Below are 20052 nucleotides of genomic sequence, written 5' to 3' on the forward strand. Positions count from 1 at the left end.
ATGGAAGGAAAAGCTTGGGCAAGCTTTGGAAGGTAGTTGAGTTCTGCTATGGAGAAGAGAGAGAAAAAAAAAAAAGAAGGAGCTAGGAAAGAAAACATTCATCTCCACTCTGGACTTGTGGATTTCTGAATTTTGGACAAAAAGCAGCTTGCTGCCATAACACACTCAAAACCCACTAAAAAACCTATGAGTTAGTAACAGCAAACTTGGCTTCACCAGAAGTAGATGCAAACTGGCATGCCAGGAAGCCTACTGGGGTATTAAATCATTGCAAAAGAGGATTAAAAAAAGAGAATACTCTAAGGAATAGTAGGCATGAAGACTGATGTTTGACTCCTTACCTGGCTGAAAATGAGCTACCTTTGTTACTTTTGCTACTTTGTTACTTTGACCCAAATAAGCTAATCATTAGCCAACATAAGCATTAGCCATATTTCACCACTTGTGGTAAACAATCCAGTGCTTCAATAAAATTACAATGAGATGCACTAGACTCAGCTTTTGTAGCCAAGTGTTTTGCAGAGCTACTGGAGGGAGCAAAAAACAAAACTCCGCCTACACAAGGTGCAATTCTCTCTAAAAAAAAAGTGAAAAACAATTGGCATTTCCAATTGGCATTCCAACAATAAGGTTGTACACACTAGAAGTATGTTGCTAATAAATAATCTTTTATTGTTTGCTTGCTTGTTTTAATAATACAAGTCTACAAGTCATTCAAAAGCTAGACTTGTGACTAAATTCTCGCAGGGTAAGAATTACAATGAGAAGTTAGGAAAGTTGTGGTGCAGAAGGGATGTAATGCACCATAATTCAGAAAAAGAGCTGACACATAGTAAACTGGAAACTTTGACTGCTGTAGAAACCACTGGTGTTTCATGTGCATTCATTCACATACACACAAATGCATACAGTAATTGTTTTGAGGCCACAGTTTAGATCTCCTCACACATATTAAAGTAACCTAAATATAAGAATTGAGCAACATAAAAGATTATCAAGAAGAAAGCCTCACCACTGGTGTATCATATCTGATGGAGTTAAAATTACACAGCAACCTTTCACTTCTGCGGTTGATCAGAAGCTGTATTATATTTACTACACCATGAACATAATAACCTGAGAAAGAATGTTAGCATAAACTATTAACTCACTGCAGAATAACTCTGGAAGAGGATATTTTTTTAAAAGGAAAATGGTCACATTAAAACAGATGAAAGCTTTGAGGAAAAAAGCTGTGCCAAACAAGTGGGACCAAAACTGCACCATTCATAGACACCATACTTGGACTTGAACAGAAAAAATTCAGAACACATGACAAATACAACAAAAGCTTAGGAAACCAACTGAAAAAAGGAGTACAATCTGGCTATCTGAAAGCACACTTATGAGAATTAAACAGATCATATTCCAAAAGGTTCCCGTATCTAATTAATAGCACTAGAAGACACTGAACAACAGAGATTTTAACATATGCAGTCTGCCCTCTGCTTACAAAGAATTGCCTATTCTCAGCTAATAAAATACGAAATACAAAATTTCCTATATACAAATAACCAGAAAAAACCCCACTGATTTCTCCTCTCCTCCTTCTGCTCTGTAATAAGTGATGCTGTTCTTCATGCAGTTTACAACCTCATAAACAACCTGAGGAGAAAAGAAATGAAAGCAAAAAGCAACCTACCATTTAGCCAGTGACCAAATAGGCATATACAAGATAACACATTCCTCTTTCTACGCTTTACAGATACAGGAGCACTCTGATATTCCAAGAATCAGGGGCTGCTATTTGCTTATGATACTTTAAAATTGTAACTATGAATGCACTTGGCATCTCTTAGAAGAAAAAAAAACACAAAACAACAAAAAATACCCCAAAAAACAAACACACCTTGATTTGTCAGTTTCTCTTTTAAAGCTGACATCTGTCTGTCTCCTTATTGCTCAAAATAAAAGGCAAGCTTTCTGCTTAAAGGCTCCAGATCGCTCGCTCAATTGCTGCCCTCAAATCACAGCATGCACGGGCTGCATTCCACCTAAGGACTATTTGTGGTGGCTGCCACGAACAGAGATGTCTGCGCTCACCAGGGGAGAAGGGGGGCATTTCAGACTGTGAAGCTGAGTGCACTGGAAGTGTTTGCTAACAGAGATGTCAATGAAGTAAAGGAGTTTCAATACCTGAGTTAACTAGCTGTTGCTCCATGACCCCGCAGCCCAGGACCTCCATCCATTCTCCCTGGAAGTTGATCTCCATCTCAAAGGAAGGGTGAGTAAACGGAAAGTAGCAGTCTACCCATCTGACTTGCAGTCCTGCAGCAGTGTTTAAAAAATAAATAAATATGAAGGGTGTATGCTTAAAAGCCATCCCTCCAACCATCTGTAAAACTTGCCCTTCAACTAATGACACCAATTACCACCATCCTGAGAAAACAAATAGCAAACAAACTAATTCACAACACTTGCGCAAGGCGATAAATCTTAAACTTGTAGGAAAAAATGATCATGTCTTTTCTAATATAAAAACCGCTTTGTGCAATTCAAGCACCCTTTGAAACCAAATCAATCATTTGTCAAACTCTAGCAACCACCTGGCATCATAAAAAAAATGAGGCAAGATCATGGAAAGCCAGTAAATTTGTTATTCTTTGTACTAGGAAATGACTAACTACTCATAGCAAAAGCTAAGTCTTTAATTTTTACTTAGTATTTTAGGGATCAATTAGGCAAGTAATTTTTTCACCAGAACCTTTTTAAAATACAAAGCTATTCCTTCTGTATATGTTTAAATATGGAAGTTAAAAATAGATACTAATACAAATAGAAATACATATACACAGAGTTGTATATTATTAAGATATGCTATATACCAACACACATGGAGTATTCTGGACACACGATACAAGACATTAACGTTATGTGGATGTTACATGTAAGAGATGGGTACCACTGGGTAATTTTCCCTCCTCCCCAGCTCAGCACCACCACAAGTACCACTGCACAAAGCAAGGAAACCCCTGACATTTCAGAGCACCAGAGACAGAAGAGGACAAGGTTTAGAGTGCCACCAAAGACATTCCATCAAACATCATTATATTTGATGAGTTTTAGTTCTTGTAATAATTTACACCACCTTTGTTTTGTTAAATAAATTTTTCTAGTCATTAGGTGTCTGGAAAAAACGTCTCAGAAACATCAGCAGTAAAAACTCAAAGGAGAATTGAACTGCAAATGCTGGGAGTTAATGTCTTAACCCCAAGAAGCCCATCTTTCCCTTCAGTTAGGCCAAATGCCAATCAGCACATTAGGATCATTAACAACCAGGCAGGTCCAGTTTTGAACTCAAGGGGCATAGCAAAGATTGTTTGGGTGATGGCAACTGTTAGCATTCCTGGTCTGATTTCCAGCCTTTGAGTTTGTTTTGTATAAGGAATGTAAACCACGAAATTACATGATTTAATGAGAGGTTTTAAAATATTTTCTGTAGACTCAACGATTAGATTTCCTTTGATTAGTTCTGAAACACTAAATATGGCTACAGAAATTGAAAGAATAAGTTACTACAAAAGCAGACATACACAGCCAGAATCTAAAATACCTAATAGTTCCAGGGAACTTTTCTGGAAGCTATGAACTTCCAGATGGAGAGGCAGGTTTCAAACACACACGTCGGTACTTCTAAATCTTTTCTCTTAAAAATCAGACTCTGGAAGTTATATGAATGATAAAAAAGTGTTTTGGTAATTTTACACACAGAACTCATAAACCCAGAAGCATTAGCAATTACACTATTCCTAACTGTGCTGTGACTTACAGCAATCACTTTATTGCTTTTTTGTTTGCATAACAAGGCAAGACTACACAGATGAAAACAGTCCTGTGTGTACAACAGTACAGTGTGCAGAACAGGTTTTTTTAATTTCCCAGTCCTGGTACAAATGCATTTTTAATCCTAGGGGTGTACAACTCTGCATTCACTGCAAAGCCATGCACATATAAAACACCTTCATTTAGCCTGCAAAATTTGCAACTGCAGCAAGAATGACATTGAATATTCAAGTAGTTCCGTGTTCAGTGACAACATTTGGATGATGGTTTCTTTTTAATCCTCTGCTTACTTCAAAATGAAGTTCTGGGAAAGAAAGGATTTCTCTGGTTTTTGTTCTTAATTAAAATAAGCTTTGAAAGGTAAAAAAATGAATTTAAAGCTCTTTTTCAATTTTGAATTTTAATGCATATTAAGTACTTAAGAAGCATTTGTTTTAAATGCAAATAAGCAAACAAAAAATCTGAATAAAACAAATCAAATTCACAATGAAGACTCAACTCTCACCTTCTTTCTGTTCTCTGAATTAAAAGTTAATACCATATACCATAATAATTCTATTCATACAGTAGCCAAGACAATTGGGAATACCTCTGTAGTTTACATTCAAATGTTCTTTCAGCCTCTTGGCTCTGGAAGACTTTACTGAAAAGCAGGGGATGCTCAACCTTAAGCAAGATTAAGCTTTCCAACCGCATTTCTATAGACTGTCACAGAATAAGTGGGTACATTTATTATTTATATACAAAATACTGTCTCGGTGCTCAATATATTCCCAAGGAATAAAGGACATAGCTCACACTCAGCAAATTGAACCACTAAAGACTTACAAGGATTACAAAGATGAGGCTTTCTGTAGTACTATATAATTTACCTGATAAGGCTGATTTCTTCATGTACAACCTATGAAATGCCAACAAAAATTATATTTTCTAGAAATCTTAAGAGGGCAAGAGATGCATATCCAGCTTAAAACACAGACGGTCTTAAAAGAGCACAGTGTCGAATCAAACCAAACACTGACTGCTACATGCAAACTCAGTGATTTCCCTAGTTCAAAGAGATGATTTTTATTAGCAGAGGACACTTGCTCATTTCACAGCTTCACAGTGTTCACAGGAATCCTCCCAGTAGGTACACCTCCATCAGTAATTGTGGTGGATTGACCTGGCTGGACATCAGGTGCCCACCAAAGCCTCTCTGTCACTCCCCTCCTCAACTGGATGGAGGACAGAAAACACAGTGAAAACTGAGATAAGGACAGGAAGAGCTCACTCACTCACTCACTCACCAATTACTGTCATGGGCAAAACAGGCTGGAGTTGGGGAAAGTGTTTAATTTATTACTGATCAAGTCAGAGCACGGTAGTGAGAAAACAAAAACTAAATCTTAAACCACCTTCCCCTCACCTCCCTTCTTCCCGGGCTGAACTTCACTGCCAGTTTCTCTGCCTTCTCCCCCCACAGCAGGACAGGGCGAAAAGGAATGGGGGCTGAAGTCTGTTCATCACACTTTGTCCCTGCCGCTCCTTCCTCCTCAGGGGGAGGACTTCTCACATTCTTCCCCTGCTCCAGAGTTGGGTCCCTCCCATGGAGACAGTCTTCCATGAGACCTTCCCACGGGCTGCAGTTCTTCATTAACTGCTCCAGTGTGGGTCATTTCCATGGGGTGCAGTCCTTCAGGAACAGACTGCTCCATGTGGGTCCCCTGTGGGATCACAAGTCCTGCAGCAAACCTGCTCCAGCATTGGCTCCTCTCTCAACGGGCCACAGGTCCTGCCACAAGCCTTCTCCAGCATGGGCTTCCCATGGGGTCACAGCCTCTTTTGGGCATCCTCCTGCTCCAGCATGGGGTACTCCGTGGTCTGCAGGTGGATCTGCTCCACCATGGACCACCATGGGCTGCAGGGGACAGCCTGCCACAGCAGGGAACTCTGCTCTGGTGCCTGGAGTATCTCCTCCCCTCCTTCTTCAATGACCTTGTGCCAGTCTGCAGGGATGTTTCTCTCCCATATTCTTGCTCCTCTCTTCCAACTGCTGCTAGTGTTGTATAATTTTCTTTTTTCCCTTCTTAAATGCATTATCCCAGAGTCGTTACCACTGTCACTGATGGCCAGCAGTGTGGGTCCATCTTGGAGCCACTGCATGCAGGGGAAACTTCTGGCAGCTTCTCATAGAAGCCACCCCTGTAGCCCCTCTGCTACTAAAACCTTGCCATGCAAACCTGATACAGCAACTTACATGTCACATCTCCAATGATTAAGAAAGAAGTGAACAGTCAATATTATTCCTCAGAACTGAATCTGTTTAAGGAATTGGTCATAGCCTGCACTCAAAAGTAATGGTGTTATCAGATACAAAGCTAAGCAAATGCTACCCTAAATGAGTCTCATAATGAGAAAGGCTTGACCAAAGGCACTAAAAAAGAAAGGAGGAACAAATAACCTCAAACAAACAAACCCCACCACACACACAAAGCAGCCTATTGCTATTCTACAGCTCAGAAGCAACAAAGCCAGAGGCACAGATGGCCTACACTGACCAGAAATTATCTTTGTTGCTGTGAGGATTAGTTTCAGAGAAGGAATCTATGGGAGAAATTGGGAGAGAGGTGCAGGACAGGTGCTGGGGAGCACAGAAGGCATCAAGCCATGGCCACTTGAGGGGTGTGTTGATTTGTAGGTACTCAGCACTTCATTGCTTCAGCTAATTTTTCTCTCTTGCAGCAGACAGAAGCTGGGTGCCCATGACCCTACATTAGCTCACATTTTTCAGAAGTTATTAGCCAGACCATTATGTCCTCAATAAATGATTTATTTTTTTTTTTCTCTTTTTAAACTTGTTACACTCAGATCTCCATGCACTTGAAGGAGACACCCGTACAACAGAGTCAAGAAGAAAGAGCAGAACAAGTTTGATTTAAAATCACCCACTGGCTGTTTAGTGAGACCCAGGACCAGCAAAACCATCAGTCAAAGCACAGCATTACTCACCCTCCTGCCTTCTCTTATTGCTGCTTAGGAACTGGGTAGATAAATATGGGACAGCAGTGAATTTTGGGTCATTTAATGTAAAGCAACAAATCACAGAACCAGCACAGAGTCATTCTTTTCTGTTCACTATAGTAAAATTACTTCTGAATTTCTCAGACTGCAGAAAGCTTTTGGCAAACTACAGAAGGGTTAGGGAAAGAACTGGAGTTGGGAAAGATTGACGGACTTTATGAGGAAATGTAAAACAGCTAACCTTGGAAAGCCTCATTAAAAGGTATCTAAATTGACACAGAGCAGACATTCTACACTGAGAGATCTGCATATGGAGGCATAAGTTAAATTAGTGGATTTTGAGTGTGCACTTAAACCTGCCAGTAATGGAGGAAAACTAAGAAAGGCAATCTCTAGATATAATATTTAAAATAGCTTCCTGACAGAAGGTTCCCATGAAAAAATTAAAGACCATCACTTTGTAAATCAGACAGGACATACCACTGGAAAATATCACTGAAAGAACTATCTTACATTGTCAAGTATTTAAGACAACTGATCTCATGCTCTAGATCTTTCTCCCTCTCTAATACCTGTTGCTCCTTTGCTTACTGGCAAAGCGAGGAAGACATAAAAAGACAAAACTTGGGAATAAATGTAAGTGCAGACTTTTTATGAAGTCTTTAACCTTCTTCATTACAACCTAGTGATCTCTAAGCAACTTTTGTTACATTGTTTACTGACATACACAGCACTGAAGTATCCAAATAGCATGGGATGAGTCAGGTAAAGCAAAACTGCCTCATTGAATATGAAAACGAACCCAGAAAAATGAAACAAACAACAACAATAACAACAACAAGAAAAAAAGATGTGACCTTTCTGCAGATATCCTCAATCTATCATCAACCTCGGCAGGTAAATTCCCAGAGAAGCACTGCGGAAACACAGCTATCCAACTCCAGGACTTCAGGCCTAAGATAGTTTATGCAAAACTAATGTGCATGGTAGACTTAATCTGCAATCCAAACAATCTGCCTATGAATAACAGTTGACTGTGTGACAATGGAACATTTCAGTAGCTTACTGCAGCTATGATCACACTATGCTGCTAGAAAAGATGTGCAACTTCACTGCAACATTCTGCTGACACCACAGGCTGTAAAGAATACAACTGATGTGAAGTCTACGAGGGATGAAATTTTTGCCTTTAGCAGAACACAAGGCCTTATGGAGTATCTGTACAGAGCAAAAATTCAGAATTCTTCCATGAGCAACAGATGCAGTAAAATATATTTAAAATTTTAAGTTAGAATCTACACAACTTGAGACAAAAAAAAGTAATCACAAGTGTTGTGTAAAGTGAAGAGTAAAATGAGAGTTAAAAGATGACAGCTATCAAAAGACAAGTTTAACTATGTGTGCCCCAGGTCACTTGCACTGCACCCATCTCATGTCTAGTGCCTGGCACAAAGTTTGTTTCTTTGAATATTACCTTCCTGTTTGTATTATAAGCTTAAAAGATGAAGGTAGTGATGGGGAGAGAGCTTAATATTGAGGGAATATGAATGGGGGGAAGGGGAGATATAATTAAGTTTAAATCACTAACTATATCTTTTTATTTCATGAAAAATATTGGGGGCATAGAAATATAAAACCCTTGCAGCAAGAAGGTGGCACCTACTTTAAGTCTGTAGGCTTACGATCATTTAAGAATAATTTTTTTAATATCTGTTGAGCTACTGCACAGACTGTAGAAGAACCAGTAATAGCAATATATTAAAGCTTAAAATGGAGCATCTGTCAACAGTTAGAGAAGGATGTCACTGCAGTCTCAGATATCACTAATAACTCCTAAAAATTGCTCACTTTAAACAACATCCTCAGCATCTGAGGTTGATCTAAAAATATCTTTCTTACTATTACTCACTTTGATACTAATTTTGTATGCTTCAAAAGGCCACTGTTAAATAAAATACAATCACAAGAAAATCTGAACTCAGGAAATTAAAATGTTTTTGTCCAGGTAGAATAGAACAAAAACTGGTAAAATTTTTGCTTACAGTAAATTCAAGCTTAGAATGTCAGAAAAATATTCAAGTAGTCTTGAATAGTCAAGAACTTGTTACCATTTTGGAGTTACTATAAATACAGCAGGCATCTTAAAAGAGCTCTGAAAGCAGCCAGGATACCTCATGCATTCTAATACTATCCAGTATTTCCTCAACAGAAAAATGAATCAGTTCAGGAGAGCAACCTCCTTGCCAGGAAACAGCATTAACATAGCAATTTTGACTGAGGCCATTTATAAATTCCGCTCCTGAAACTGAAAGCAGGTATTTCTGAGGAAAGGATATTTCATTTGTATACACAGACATTCATTACCCTTCCTCATTCCACTCTAAATACCGAAAAACAATTATTTTTCATCTTGGTGCGAACTTAGCATGCTAACACCATCTCCCCTCAGCTGCAAGGTTTAATTTCTTTGCACAAGGGAAATGGTCAAGGCACTTTGTGTGCACATGTAGCAAAGTAGCACATGGACATACCTGCCCCTTCCCTTCTCCTGTCAATCCCATGCTGCCAATGTGAGATGTGATCATTGCCCTGCGCCCTCCTCAGCAGCTCCCAAGCTCTCACGAATCCCCAGATGCAGTGCTGCAGCCACACTCTTGTCTCTCTGGGGACACAGGAGGCCTGCGAGGAAGCCTACAGGGTCCGGCACAGCTTGGTGCGGGTCACCAAGTTTACTCAAACACGTGCCATTCAAGTGCCTGTAGTTGGGTTTGGCATTTTGTTGCTACCTGTATTCATGCCCGCTATATCAAGCTGACATGCTGCATACCGAAACATTTCACAAAAACCTGATGATTCAACAGTGTTGCATGAATCAGTATTTAGAAAAAAAAACAAGAAAGGAGTGTGTGTGGCCTTTTGGGTTGTGCCCAGTAATTTTACAAGGTGTGGATATAAGAGTATTAAAGAACAATACGTATAAATACAGGTTACAGCTGAAAGGTCAATCAATCGCCATTTACAGTGACATTGAAACAGGATGGGAACCCTGGCAAAACTTTAGGCAAAAATGTGATAGTAAAAAATATTAATGAAGATTCCTAAAATTACTGTAACTCTCATTAGAAAAAAGACACACTGCTTTTTCAGTTTACCAGCTGCCAACATCCCCCTTATGCCTCCTGGTTTTATTATGCAGCAAAATGCTTCTCAAAGTCCAGATGCCGACAGCCATCAGCAGTCCACGAAAAAAGGCACATGAACTTACCATCACCAAAGATGTGAGTCATGAGCCTTGTGAGCACTTGCTTCAGGTTGAACTCCACCAGCCTCACCGCCTCCATGGTGTGACACTCTTGCTTGTGCGCCGTGCGATGACCTTGCTCGAACAACTGCAAGCCTTCACCATCCTTAATGTTGGAGAACAACTAGAATAAAACCACAAGAACACCAGTGCATTCCATCAATGACTTTCCAAATGGAAACAGAAATGAAGTTATATTGATTCAAGTGGGAATCTTACCTGCTAAGTCTGCACCATGAAAAGCAAAAATATAAAGACTGATCTTATAAAATTCTGCTCACTAAATGCAGAGAGAAATCATTGCAAGAACAGAAAAATTCAAACAATAAGATTTGTTTTATTTCTGTACCGTATCTTCAAATAACATGATACAGGAAAAAAACTATAAAAGAAACATTATTTTTTCTGCTGCTGTTTGAGTATTAACATGCGGAACAAAGTACAAGCTACAGTATACGTAAATTATATCCCCAAAAACTGTAATACAAAGTGGCATTTATTACAGCTCTAACTTTTTTAGTAATTGAATGATGTAAAAGAAATACCAAAACATCCAACTCTTTTTAAAAGCTGTAATCAAATGAACTTGAAAACAGCAAACAAACAGAAAACCCAAACAAAACCAAATAAATAAATCCAAAACCAACCAACTAATCAAAATCCAAGCAACAACCACACACAACAAAGCTTAACAAAAACTTTAGCTGCTTATATTTGATTCACCTTGGGTAGTTTATTCCTTTAAGGACTACTATTTTCCTGTGTTTTCCCCGACACAGGACCTTTCTGTGCACAGAAATTTTGCCTAAGGGGCATTTAAGAATTCCTGGTCTTAGTCTGAGGTTTTCAGATACATCACAAAGCACAGGGGCAGACTGTCTTTGGAATGTGACAGACCTGCTCTTCATGCAGAGGCCACTCTACAACATCTGCTGCAAGTTCAAGATTTCAGTTTCCTATGCATCTCCATACATTTCTGACCAAGTGATACCAGACAGACATGTACTGGCAAATGTACGTCCTCTCAGACCAATAAAACACTCTCACTAAGTCACATTGTTGGAGGCTCTGTGTTTCTGGGAGACAAGCAGGCAGTTTTACACTCTCAATAGTATTCTTATTGGAAATCCTTACAGCTGCACAAAACCCACCTCTGTTAAGTCCAGAGGACAGGGAGAACTAATTGTAGCACTTGCTTCTAGTGCCCCTTCCCACCCTTTCTCTTCCACCTTCCCATATTCAAGCAAGCATACAGAGGGAAAACACATGCACTGGTATTTTCTTCACAGTAATCCTCCCAACATAATCGTCTCTTACTGAGGAGATGCCACCAACAGTGAGCAGCCTTCACAACTCACAGATACTCACAGAAATTGTTTTAATTCAGTTTGATGACTTCAGTGCACTAAATGCTCCAAATGAAGTTCAAGTGAACCTCTGATAGTGTACAAGTGCTGAGCATAATTAATTAAGATTAACTTCTAGCACGTTTCATACAGACACAACGCATGCAGAAGGAGTCAGAGTTTAGGTAGCATACAAACTAGCAGCAAAATGGATTGAGGGAATAACAAAATCCCATCAGTAGCATTTAACTGTGTATTGCTAGTCAGAAGGAGGCTTGGCTGGCAGACTGAGAAAACACCTCTCAAGTTAATCTCCTTAGCACTCTGCAGAAAAATACAAAATAAAAAGAGAAATACCAAATAAAATCATTATCCATCAGTCTAACAAAAAATGCCTTTAATGATCAGAAGGCAGCAACCTGACAAAGCTAGGTATTACATCTTTAAATAACAGATTCTTTATTCAAGTGCTCACCTGAAAGATTAAACCCCTTTCTTCCTGCTGGCATTATTTCTGCACTGGCTGTAAGAAGCAAATACCCACCCTACAATTAATTTACTGTCAGCAGGGCAGATCAGTCTTCTAAGCATGTGGTTTTGAAAGCCAGGGGGTGTTCACAGTGGCCAGCATTAGCCTAGGCAGGTCAATCCTCTTAGGCTCACTGGGGGTCAACAGACACAGGCTCCCCCACACAGGAACCTGGAGTGGCTAAATTAGGTTACTGCTCTGAACTGCCCTCTATTAAGTAGCTACTTTTAGCTTTCTAGTGACAGAAGAAACTACCCTCAGTAAGCCAGAAACAGCTTTCAGGCCACAGAGATGCTCCTCCCTTGGATTACAATATACTGTATTTTCACATTAGAAGATCTATATCTTATTTTTCCCCACCAGCAGTACTTTGGAACATAAAATTCTCTTAATCCTCTTCCCTTTCATTACTTCTGCTGCCCCCACTGCTGTAAGGAACAGGTAGGCTGGATACTGCCTTTAAAATGGAACTCTTGTATCAACAAGTTTTGTCCCTGACATGGACAGTGGGATTGAGTGCGCCCTCAGCAAGTTTGCCAATGACACCAAGCTGTGGTTCCGTTGATACGCTGGAGGGAAGGAATGCCATCCAGAGGGACCTCAACACGCTTGTGAGGTGGGCTGATGCCAACCTCATGAAGTTTAACCATGCCAAGTGCAAGGTCCTACACCTGGGTCAGAGCAATCCCAGGCACAGCTGCAGATTGGACAGAGAAGAGATTCAGAGCAGCCCTGCGGAGAAGGACTTGGGGGTGCTGGTCGATGAGAAAATGAACATGAGCCAGCTTCAGTGTGCGCTCGCAACCCAGAAAGCCAACTGTATCCTGGGCTGCATCAAAAGGAGTGTGACCAGCAGGTCGAAGGAGGTGATCCTGCCCCTCTACTCTGCTCTCATGAGACCTCACCTGGAGTATTGTGTGCAGTTCTGGTGTCCTCAACATAAAAAGGACATGGAACTGTTGGAACAAGTCCAGAGGAGGGCCACAAGGATGATCAGGGGACTGGAGCACCTCCCATATGAAGACAGGCTGAGAAAGTTGGGGCTGTTCAGCCTGGAGAAGAGAAGGCTGCGTGGAGACCTCATAGCAGCCTTCCAGTATCTGAAGGGGGCCTATCGGGATGCTGGGGAGGGACTCTTCATTAGGGACTGTAGAGACAGGACAAGAGGTAACAGGTTAAACAGGGGAAGTTTAGATTGGATATAAGGAGGAAGTTCTTTACTGTGAGGGTGGTGAGACACTGGAATGGGCTGCCCAAGGAAGTTGTGAATGCTCCATCCCTGGCAGTGTTCAAGGCCAGGTTGGACAGAGCCTTGGGTGACATGGTTTAGTGTGAGGTGTCCCTGCCCATGGCAGGGGGGTTGGAACTTGATGATCTTAAGGTTCTTTCCAAAACTAACTATTCTGTGATTCTAAGTACATAGAAGTACTTTTCCTTACCACTGTATTATTCCTGAACAGTTGATATTACAATTACTGCCTGAAGCAAAATTCCATTTTAGTAGATTATATCAGATGTGGCAATAAAATACATGCAAGAATCACAGAGTAAATACATTTAGTCATACCCCAGCCCTCTAACCTGCCTGCCTCTTCATTCTGCCAAACAAGCCATATGCACCATCTCTTTCTCTGTGCCAGGACAAGTGCCATGCAGCTGTGCACTGAGCCAGGCTGGGAGGTGCATCTGGATGAGATGTAACCCAGGAGAAGGAAAGAAACTAAGCAATGTGAAAATGGTCAAATTCAGTTCAGCAATCATTTATCTGCACAGTGGCAGCATCAAGAGACATGCTGGCATGTGTGATGGGGCTGGGCCAGTTTTGGCATAGGCATGAATCTATGCCACTTTGCACAGCTTGTGAAAGCACAGCCTTAGGGGAGTCCGCAGGAAACAAGTAGCAGCATGGAAATATTCCCCCTTACAGTCAAGTACCAAAAGGCACTTTGGTATTCTCCACAGAGGCTCCAAAAGCTCCCATCAACTCCAGCACAGCTGTAGACAGGGTTATACTGACACACAAAAGAAAAAAAAAAGCCTTACAGTTTTATTAACATTTATTCCCTTCTTTCCATTCACTGACACTGCTATGTAAATATGAGCAGCTTTAAACTGATACACCTATTTCACTATTACAATGACTGAACTGTGCTAAGTACATGTCTAGGATTAGAAACGCTTCAGTATTTCTATATACATAAAGCCAGGAAAGTCAAAACTTGAATAAAATGAAGAATCACCTACAGCCACTCCTTTTTGATGTCAATTCTTCTCAAACACATATATGAGCAAATGGAAAAAAAAAATATAACTGTATTGCATAAAACACTGACACATCCAAGATGCCACAATTTCACATACATTTATTCCTTCAGTGCAGACTCAAATAAAATGCACTATGTTATTGTTTTGAATATGATCAGTCACTACTGCGATCAGAAAAGAAATTTCCTTTAGCCATAAATTGAGCACCTATGTATCTGCCTACAGGAAGAACAAGAAGTCTCTTCTTTAAGTGAAGGTGTGTAAAATACTGAATATTGTGCCATGACGCAAAAGGGAAAACAAAATCAGCATTAAAAAAAGAAGTTTTTCAGAGTATCCAATGGATGCTGCATTACAAAGTGGAAGGCTGAAAGGACTTAAAGTGATTTTAACTATGTGGCATGAAATTTACTCACAATTTAGCTCATAATAAGAATAAAGTAAAATTTGGTAACATGCAATGGCATGTTTGAATTGGGCAAATACAAATGGAGCTATGCTCCTACAGTACTTGTCAGCCTGGTATGGAGGGCAGAAGTCACACGTGGGATTTCCATAAAGACTCCATCATTTCTTCAGTCACTTGACAGACTTCTTTTAACCTCCATCACTTCATTATCCAAACATTTAGGATTTAGTCCAAGATCAAGTGTCTCTTTACAGGCTGGCATTCATAATAGGTTTCAGACCAGAAATATCTGTAACTATATCCTGTCTTTGCACAATGCAGTTGTGTATTCCTCCTGTCAGTTATCCACATGCCAGCAATTAAGATAATGAATACATAATGCTCATGTACTTATACTCACGGACAAACTGGCACTTAAGTCTAGCTCTGCATGAGGATCTGCATGTGGCAACACTCAACCTTGCCACACCAAATACATTTGGACTCACTGGACCTAATATTTATTAGGATATTTATTCCTGTAAATGAAAAACCACCTGCACTCTAAATCCACTTACAAATAGCAGATCATTTCCACAACATTTTTAATGTGCTGTAACACTCCACTGATGGATCACGAAACATAAAGATGATGCCACTTGAAGACAACTTATCAAGAAGAAAACCTAATGCCAGTCCCAATCAGCCATCAGGATGGCTAAACTTGTAAACCTGCATTCCCATCAAGGCAATTTCAAGCACCAACGAGATACAGAGCCCACTGTCTGTGCAACAGAATGCTCTTTACTGCTTATCAATAATTACTTGTTTCAGGAAAAAATGGCAAAAAAGACTTCAAACAAGCTTCCATGTGGTCACCTTAGTTTCTGGATCCTTCCGTTTTCAGTCCACCAGCTACAGCAGAGAACAGTTACTTCTATTTGTGGTGGGTTTGTGGTTTGTTTTTTTCTTAACCTAATCAAAGTATTTGTGAAAAAAAAACAAAATCACCACCACATGTACAGGAAAAACACACAGATGTTTTTGAACAACAAAGAAAAGCAACACTATTACACAGGTATCAGTTATAATGAGACATATATGCTAGATTCAGCTATGTTCCTGTGGCAATAGAAATTCCTTTATTTTTAAGCACTTTAGACTTCCCAAATACATTTGCAGACATTTTGCTCTTTGTTTCCCCACACATTTTACATATCACATTGAACTGATTTAACTGCTTTATTCTGAAAAGCATGGCTGGGGTTTTTTTTCTGTGTTTTTTTTGGTGGGGTTTTTTTGTTTGTTTATTTTCGTTTTTATTTTAGCTGGATGAGAAAGAGAGAAAGCTTGAAAAAATATTTTATATAAGAGTCTCTGCAATAAAAGATGCACTTGTGCCTTCCAAACTTTCTAGACCATGGACTACTATGAAAATCTCAGACCCTCAGATACCCTTTGTTGTCATATTTTCAACTAAAAATGGCAACGAACGCAATGTGGATCCTCAGACCAGTGAAGCTCTATTTATTACGGCGTGATTTATACACCACAACTTGGAAAATACTGAGTAATACAATGTTCACAACTCCGGTAGGCACCCACAAGACAGAGGTCAGTTCCACCTGAAGAAATCTATTCCTGTTATCAGGCCCTTTATTCCTCCCACTCAGGCAAATTGCAGCCTTCAGGAACAAAGTCACCTCAGGTTACTCTATGCAAGTAACACGGCTGCTCTTTTTCTTAACATGGTGGATCTAGTTCAGGTGCTGCTGCTCCTGAAGCACAGTGTCCAAAGCTGCAGTAAGATACAGGATTTTGGAGAAGTCAAACCTAATGGCACTAGTTTTGCAAGTGAACACCTAGGATGGCATGCATCGATGTAAAAGACCCTAACAAAGTGGAGGTCAATCAGGTGCTCACACCTACCCCAAAGCATAAGGTTAAAAGCAGCAATAGGTTAATGGTGGGACTTGATGATCTTAAAGGTCTTTTCTAACCTAAATGATTCTTTTCTAGCCTATGATTCTAAAAGCAATTTAAAAAAATAATATTTATTAAAGAATAAAGGGATGTGGCCATGGTACACAAGTATAAAAAGATGAGGAAAGGAGTATGTATTTATATGAATAACAGAAATTCTACAGCTCTATTACTTAGGACAAGAGTCTTCACATTTCAAGACACCAACACTATGAAGTTACAATATTGAAATTCTTTTTTGCTATTATACATATATACTGCTTTGGAAGAAGAGACTTTATTTTTAACTGGAATATTTACAGTTTTCCATTATACCCTAACAAAAAAGTTGCTGTTTCCACCTAAAGCATTTCAATGCAGAATAAAGATGTATCCCTCCTACTTCTTTGCAGTCTTCCTATTTATAGTTTTCAGATGTTAGCACAAAGGAGCCTGATGAGAGCATAATTTCTTTATCTGAGCAATCTGGTATTGGCCTCCATTGGAACAAGGTTACTAAATTAGAGAAGCAATTTCTATGTTTTCACATCTGTTCCCCTTAAAATTTATGTATAATTCAATACATACATAAAATACCTTATGAAGTCTCCTTCCAATGTGTAAACATTATTTGTTGTCAACTGAATAATGTTCTGCGACTGCCATTGGGTTTATACTGGCTCCCTCTGCTGGCTAAAATCCATAAAGTGTAATTTAATTTCCTTTCCCCTCTGCTCTTTTCTATAAATTGTGGCAAGACCCGAAGAACACGGCATGGCACAGAAATAATTTATTTTCTAATCCACCCAGAAAAGTTTGACAGCTCAAACCTGACTACAACAGTATCAATATTGCCAGCCCAAAGGATTAGAAAAACAGCAATATGCCATACAAGGGAAAAATAAAAACTCTATATGCCCTTTAGAAGGAACACAGGCATGCTGGTACGCTGGTGGAAGAAAATACAAAAGAAATACCATTTGGGGGAACTGTTTAAGAAGAAAAGCTCATTTTAAAAACTTCTTTTTAAGCTAAACATGAGCCTGCAGTCTGCACTTGCAGCACAACTGTATGCTGGGGTGTACCAAAAGGAGGATGTTCAGCAGGTCAAGGGAGGTGATTCTCCCCCTCTACTCTGCTCTCGTGAGACCCCTGGAGTACTGCATTCAGCTCTGGGGCCCCCAACACAAGAGGGACACAGAGCTGTTGGAGCAAGTCCAGAGGAGGGCCACAAAGATGATCAGAGGGCTGGAGCACCTCTCCTGTGAAAACAGGCTGAGAGAGTTGGGGTCGTCCAGCCTGGAGAAGAGAAAGCTCAGGGGACACCTTACAGCAATTTTCCAGTACCTAAAGGAACCAACAAGGAATTTGGAAAGCAACTTTTTACAAGGGCATGTAGTGATAGGAAAAGGGGGAATGGCTTTAAAAGGATGGAGGAGAGATTTAGATTAGATATTAGGAAGAAATTCTTCAGTATGAGGGTTTGATGCACTGGCACAGGTTGCCCAGAGACACCGTGGCTGCCCCATCCCTGGCAGTGTTCAAGGCCAGGTTGGATGGGGATTTGAGCAACCTGCTCTAGTGGAAGATGATCTTTATGGTCCCATCCAAACCAAACCATTATATGATTCTATGATTTTATGTCCAGAATTTTGAATATTATTTGTGAAGGTATTTTGGCACTGGTTTTAAGTATTTTTATTAGTTAGTTTCTAACTCATATATTACAATCAGGTAATGATTACCTAAAGTATTCTAAAATACACTGATGATTTTCAGAAGTTCTTTGATAGCAGCCCAAGGAAATTTTTAAAAAGTTTATGGGAAATTGCAGCATGAATTATTCTAAGTTTTAGCAATGAGTTAGTTTGAAAGATAGGAACTTCTTTAGTACTTTAATATCTGCACTCATACAGAGCTGCAGAAAAGCATCAGTTACCTGCCCATCTTCAAATCATAGATTACTTTTCTCTTACGAAAAGAATTATCTAACCCTCATGATAAACAGTATACCCAAAGAAGCAAATAGCTCACAAGCATCTTAAACACTGTAAAATTGCTTCACTGCTATTTGTTTTTCCTGCTCTTCTTCCAAGGTACTAATTTTAAGTAAAGGTTTCAGTCACAGGGCAGAAGTTTTAACCTAGCTTTGACAACAGAATTTGGTATTTGTAAAGGAGAGAGACCTCTCTGTAACTTTCTTACCCTGCCTAAAATCTCGGGTGAGGATAATCTGACCTTTTTTCCCCCCTAACAAACTGAGATGAGATGTCAAATTCCTCTGAATTCAAGTTGCTATAAAATCACTCTAGGTTATGTGTTGTTCACCCCTTCCTCAGTTCTGTGGTCACTTTCGCTGCAAATGATAAATGTATAAATCAAAAGAACAAAAAAGAACACTAAACTGACTACAGCATGTAAGATTATTATATTGTTTATAGGACAAAATGCATCCAAAGCTTGTAGCTAAGAGCTAACAGTTCTTCCCCTTAGTTTCAAAGGTATTTATCTTTGGTACCATGCAAATTTCCTCTTGCCAGAAAGTCTACTTTGGTTATGAATGTGTCTGAGACAAAGGTAACAGGCTCTGACATTCACATGTTTTTTACTTTGTGGTTTACAACTTAAACATGGGTTTAAATAAACACATATAAATATATAAAAATATTTATCTCATGTAGTATTGCCTCCATTCAGTCTTCGTTCTACTCAGACAGTTCCTCCCAGAATTATTTAAATTTGGGTTATTTTGAACAGGATACCGGAATATAAAACACAGAAACAGTCCCCAGTGGAATTTCAGAATTTCACATTCAATCTTTCCCACAAGGCTCTTGTGATGATGACTGTAAGATGTTTTACATACTGCAAGACTCTCTCACTCTTAAATTTGCAGCTGAAGCAAATAAAGGATGCTTTAGGTCATGCTCAGGTTTAAAATTTACGTGTGTTGCCCAATAAACAAGACTTTACACATTGTACACAATACCAGTATTCTTTCTTTATCAGTATGGAAAGCCAGCTGGTCTTCCATTCTTTAGAGACAGACACATTTTCCAGTGCAAAGCTAACTTCAAATTCATCATTCATTAACACTCTCCAACAACATCTCAATTATTTCATTGGGGAAAAAGAAAGAAGAGAAAAAGAAACAAGCAATCTACAATGCAATGAATCAGATTGTTACACATTATGTATTTCTAGATAAATGTCAGTGAATATTTCTGTAACTGTCTTCCCAGTTATTAAAATCCTATTATTGCCATTATTACTAATACTAAATTTGTAGAGAGGAAAAAATCAGTTTGTCATTAGGATCAAAATTTCTTAAGGGGCATATGCATGAACAATAATTTTAATAATCAGATCACACCAAAGTTTGCAGAAATCCTATCCTGCATGAGCATCAATGGTAAAATTTTGTGACAGATAAAAA

At 39.4% G+C, this 20052-nt stretch overlaps 1 protein-coding gene across 7 annotated transcripts in view; it reads right to left on the reverse strand.

Moving 5' to 3' along the window:
• Nucleotides 1–20052, reverse strand: part of FARS2 (phenylalanyl-tRNA synthetase 2, mitochondrial) — a 244160-nt gene that overhangs the window by 164362 nt on the left and 59746 nt on the right. For all 7 annotated transcript variants that reach the window (XM_061346574.1, XM_061346573.1, XM_061346567.1 and 4 more), the window contains 2 exons: nucleotides 10091–10250; nucleotides 2176–2307 (listed from right to left, as the gene is read on the reverse strand). In XM_061346574.1, coding sequence (XP_061202558.1) covers nucleotides 2176–2307; nucleotides 10091–10166 — 208 coding nt within the window. In that variant the 5' untranslated portion in view covers nucleotides 10167–10250. The remainder of the gene's footprint in view (nucleotides 1–2175; nucleotides 2308–10090; nucleotides 10251–20052) is intronic.

This window comes from Neopsephotus bourkii, unplaced genomic scaffold, assembly GCF_033783945.1.
Source record: "Neopsephotus bourkii isolate Nb327-2 ecotype Australia unplaced genomic scaffold, CSIRO-AGI_Nbou_v1 NB_272, whole genome shotgun sequence".
Classification (NCBI taxonomy): Eukaryota; Metazoa; Chordata; class Aves; order Psittaciformes; family Psittacidae; genus Neopsephotus; species Neopsephotus bourkii.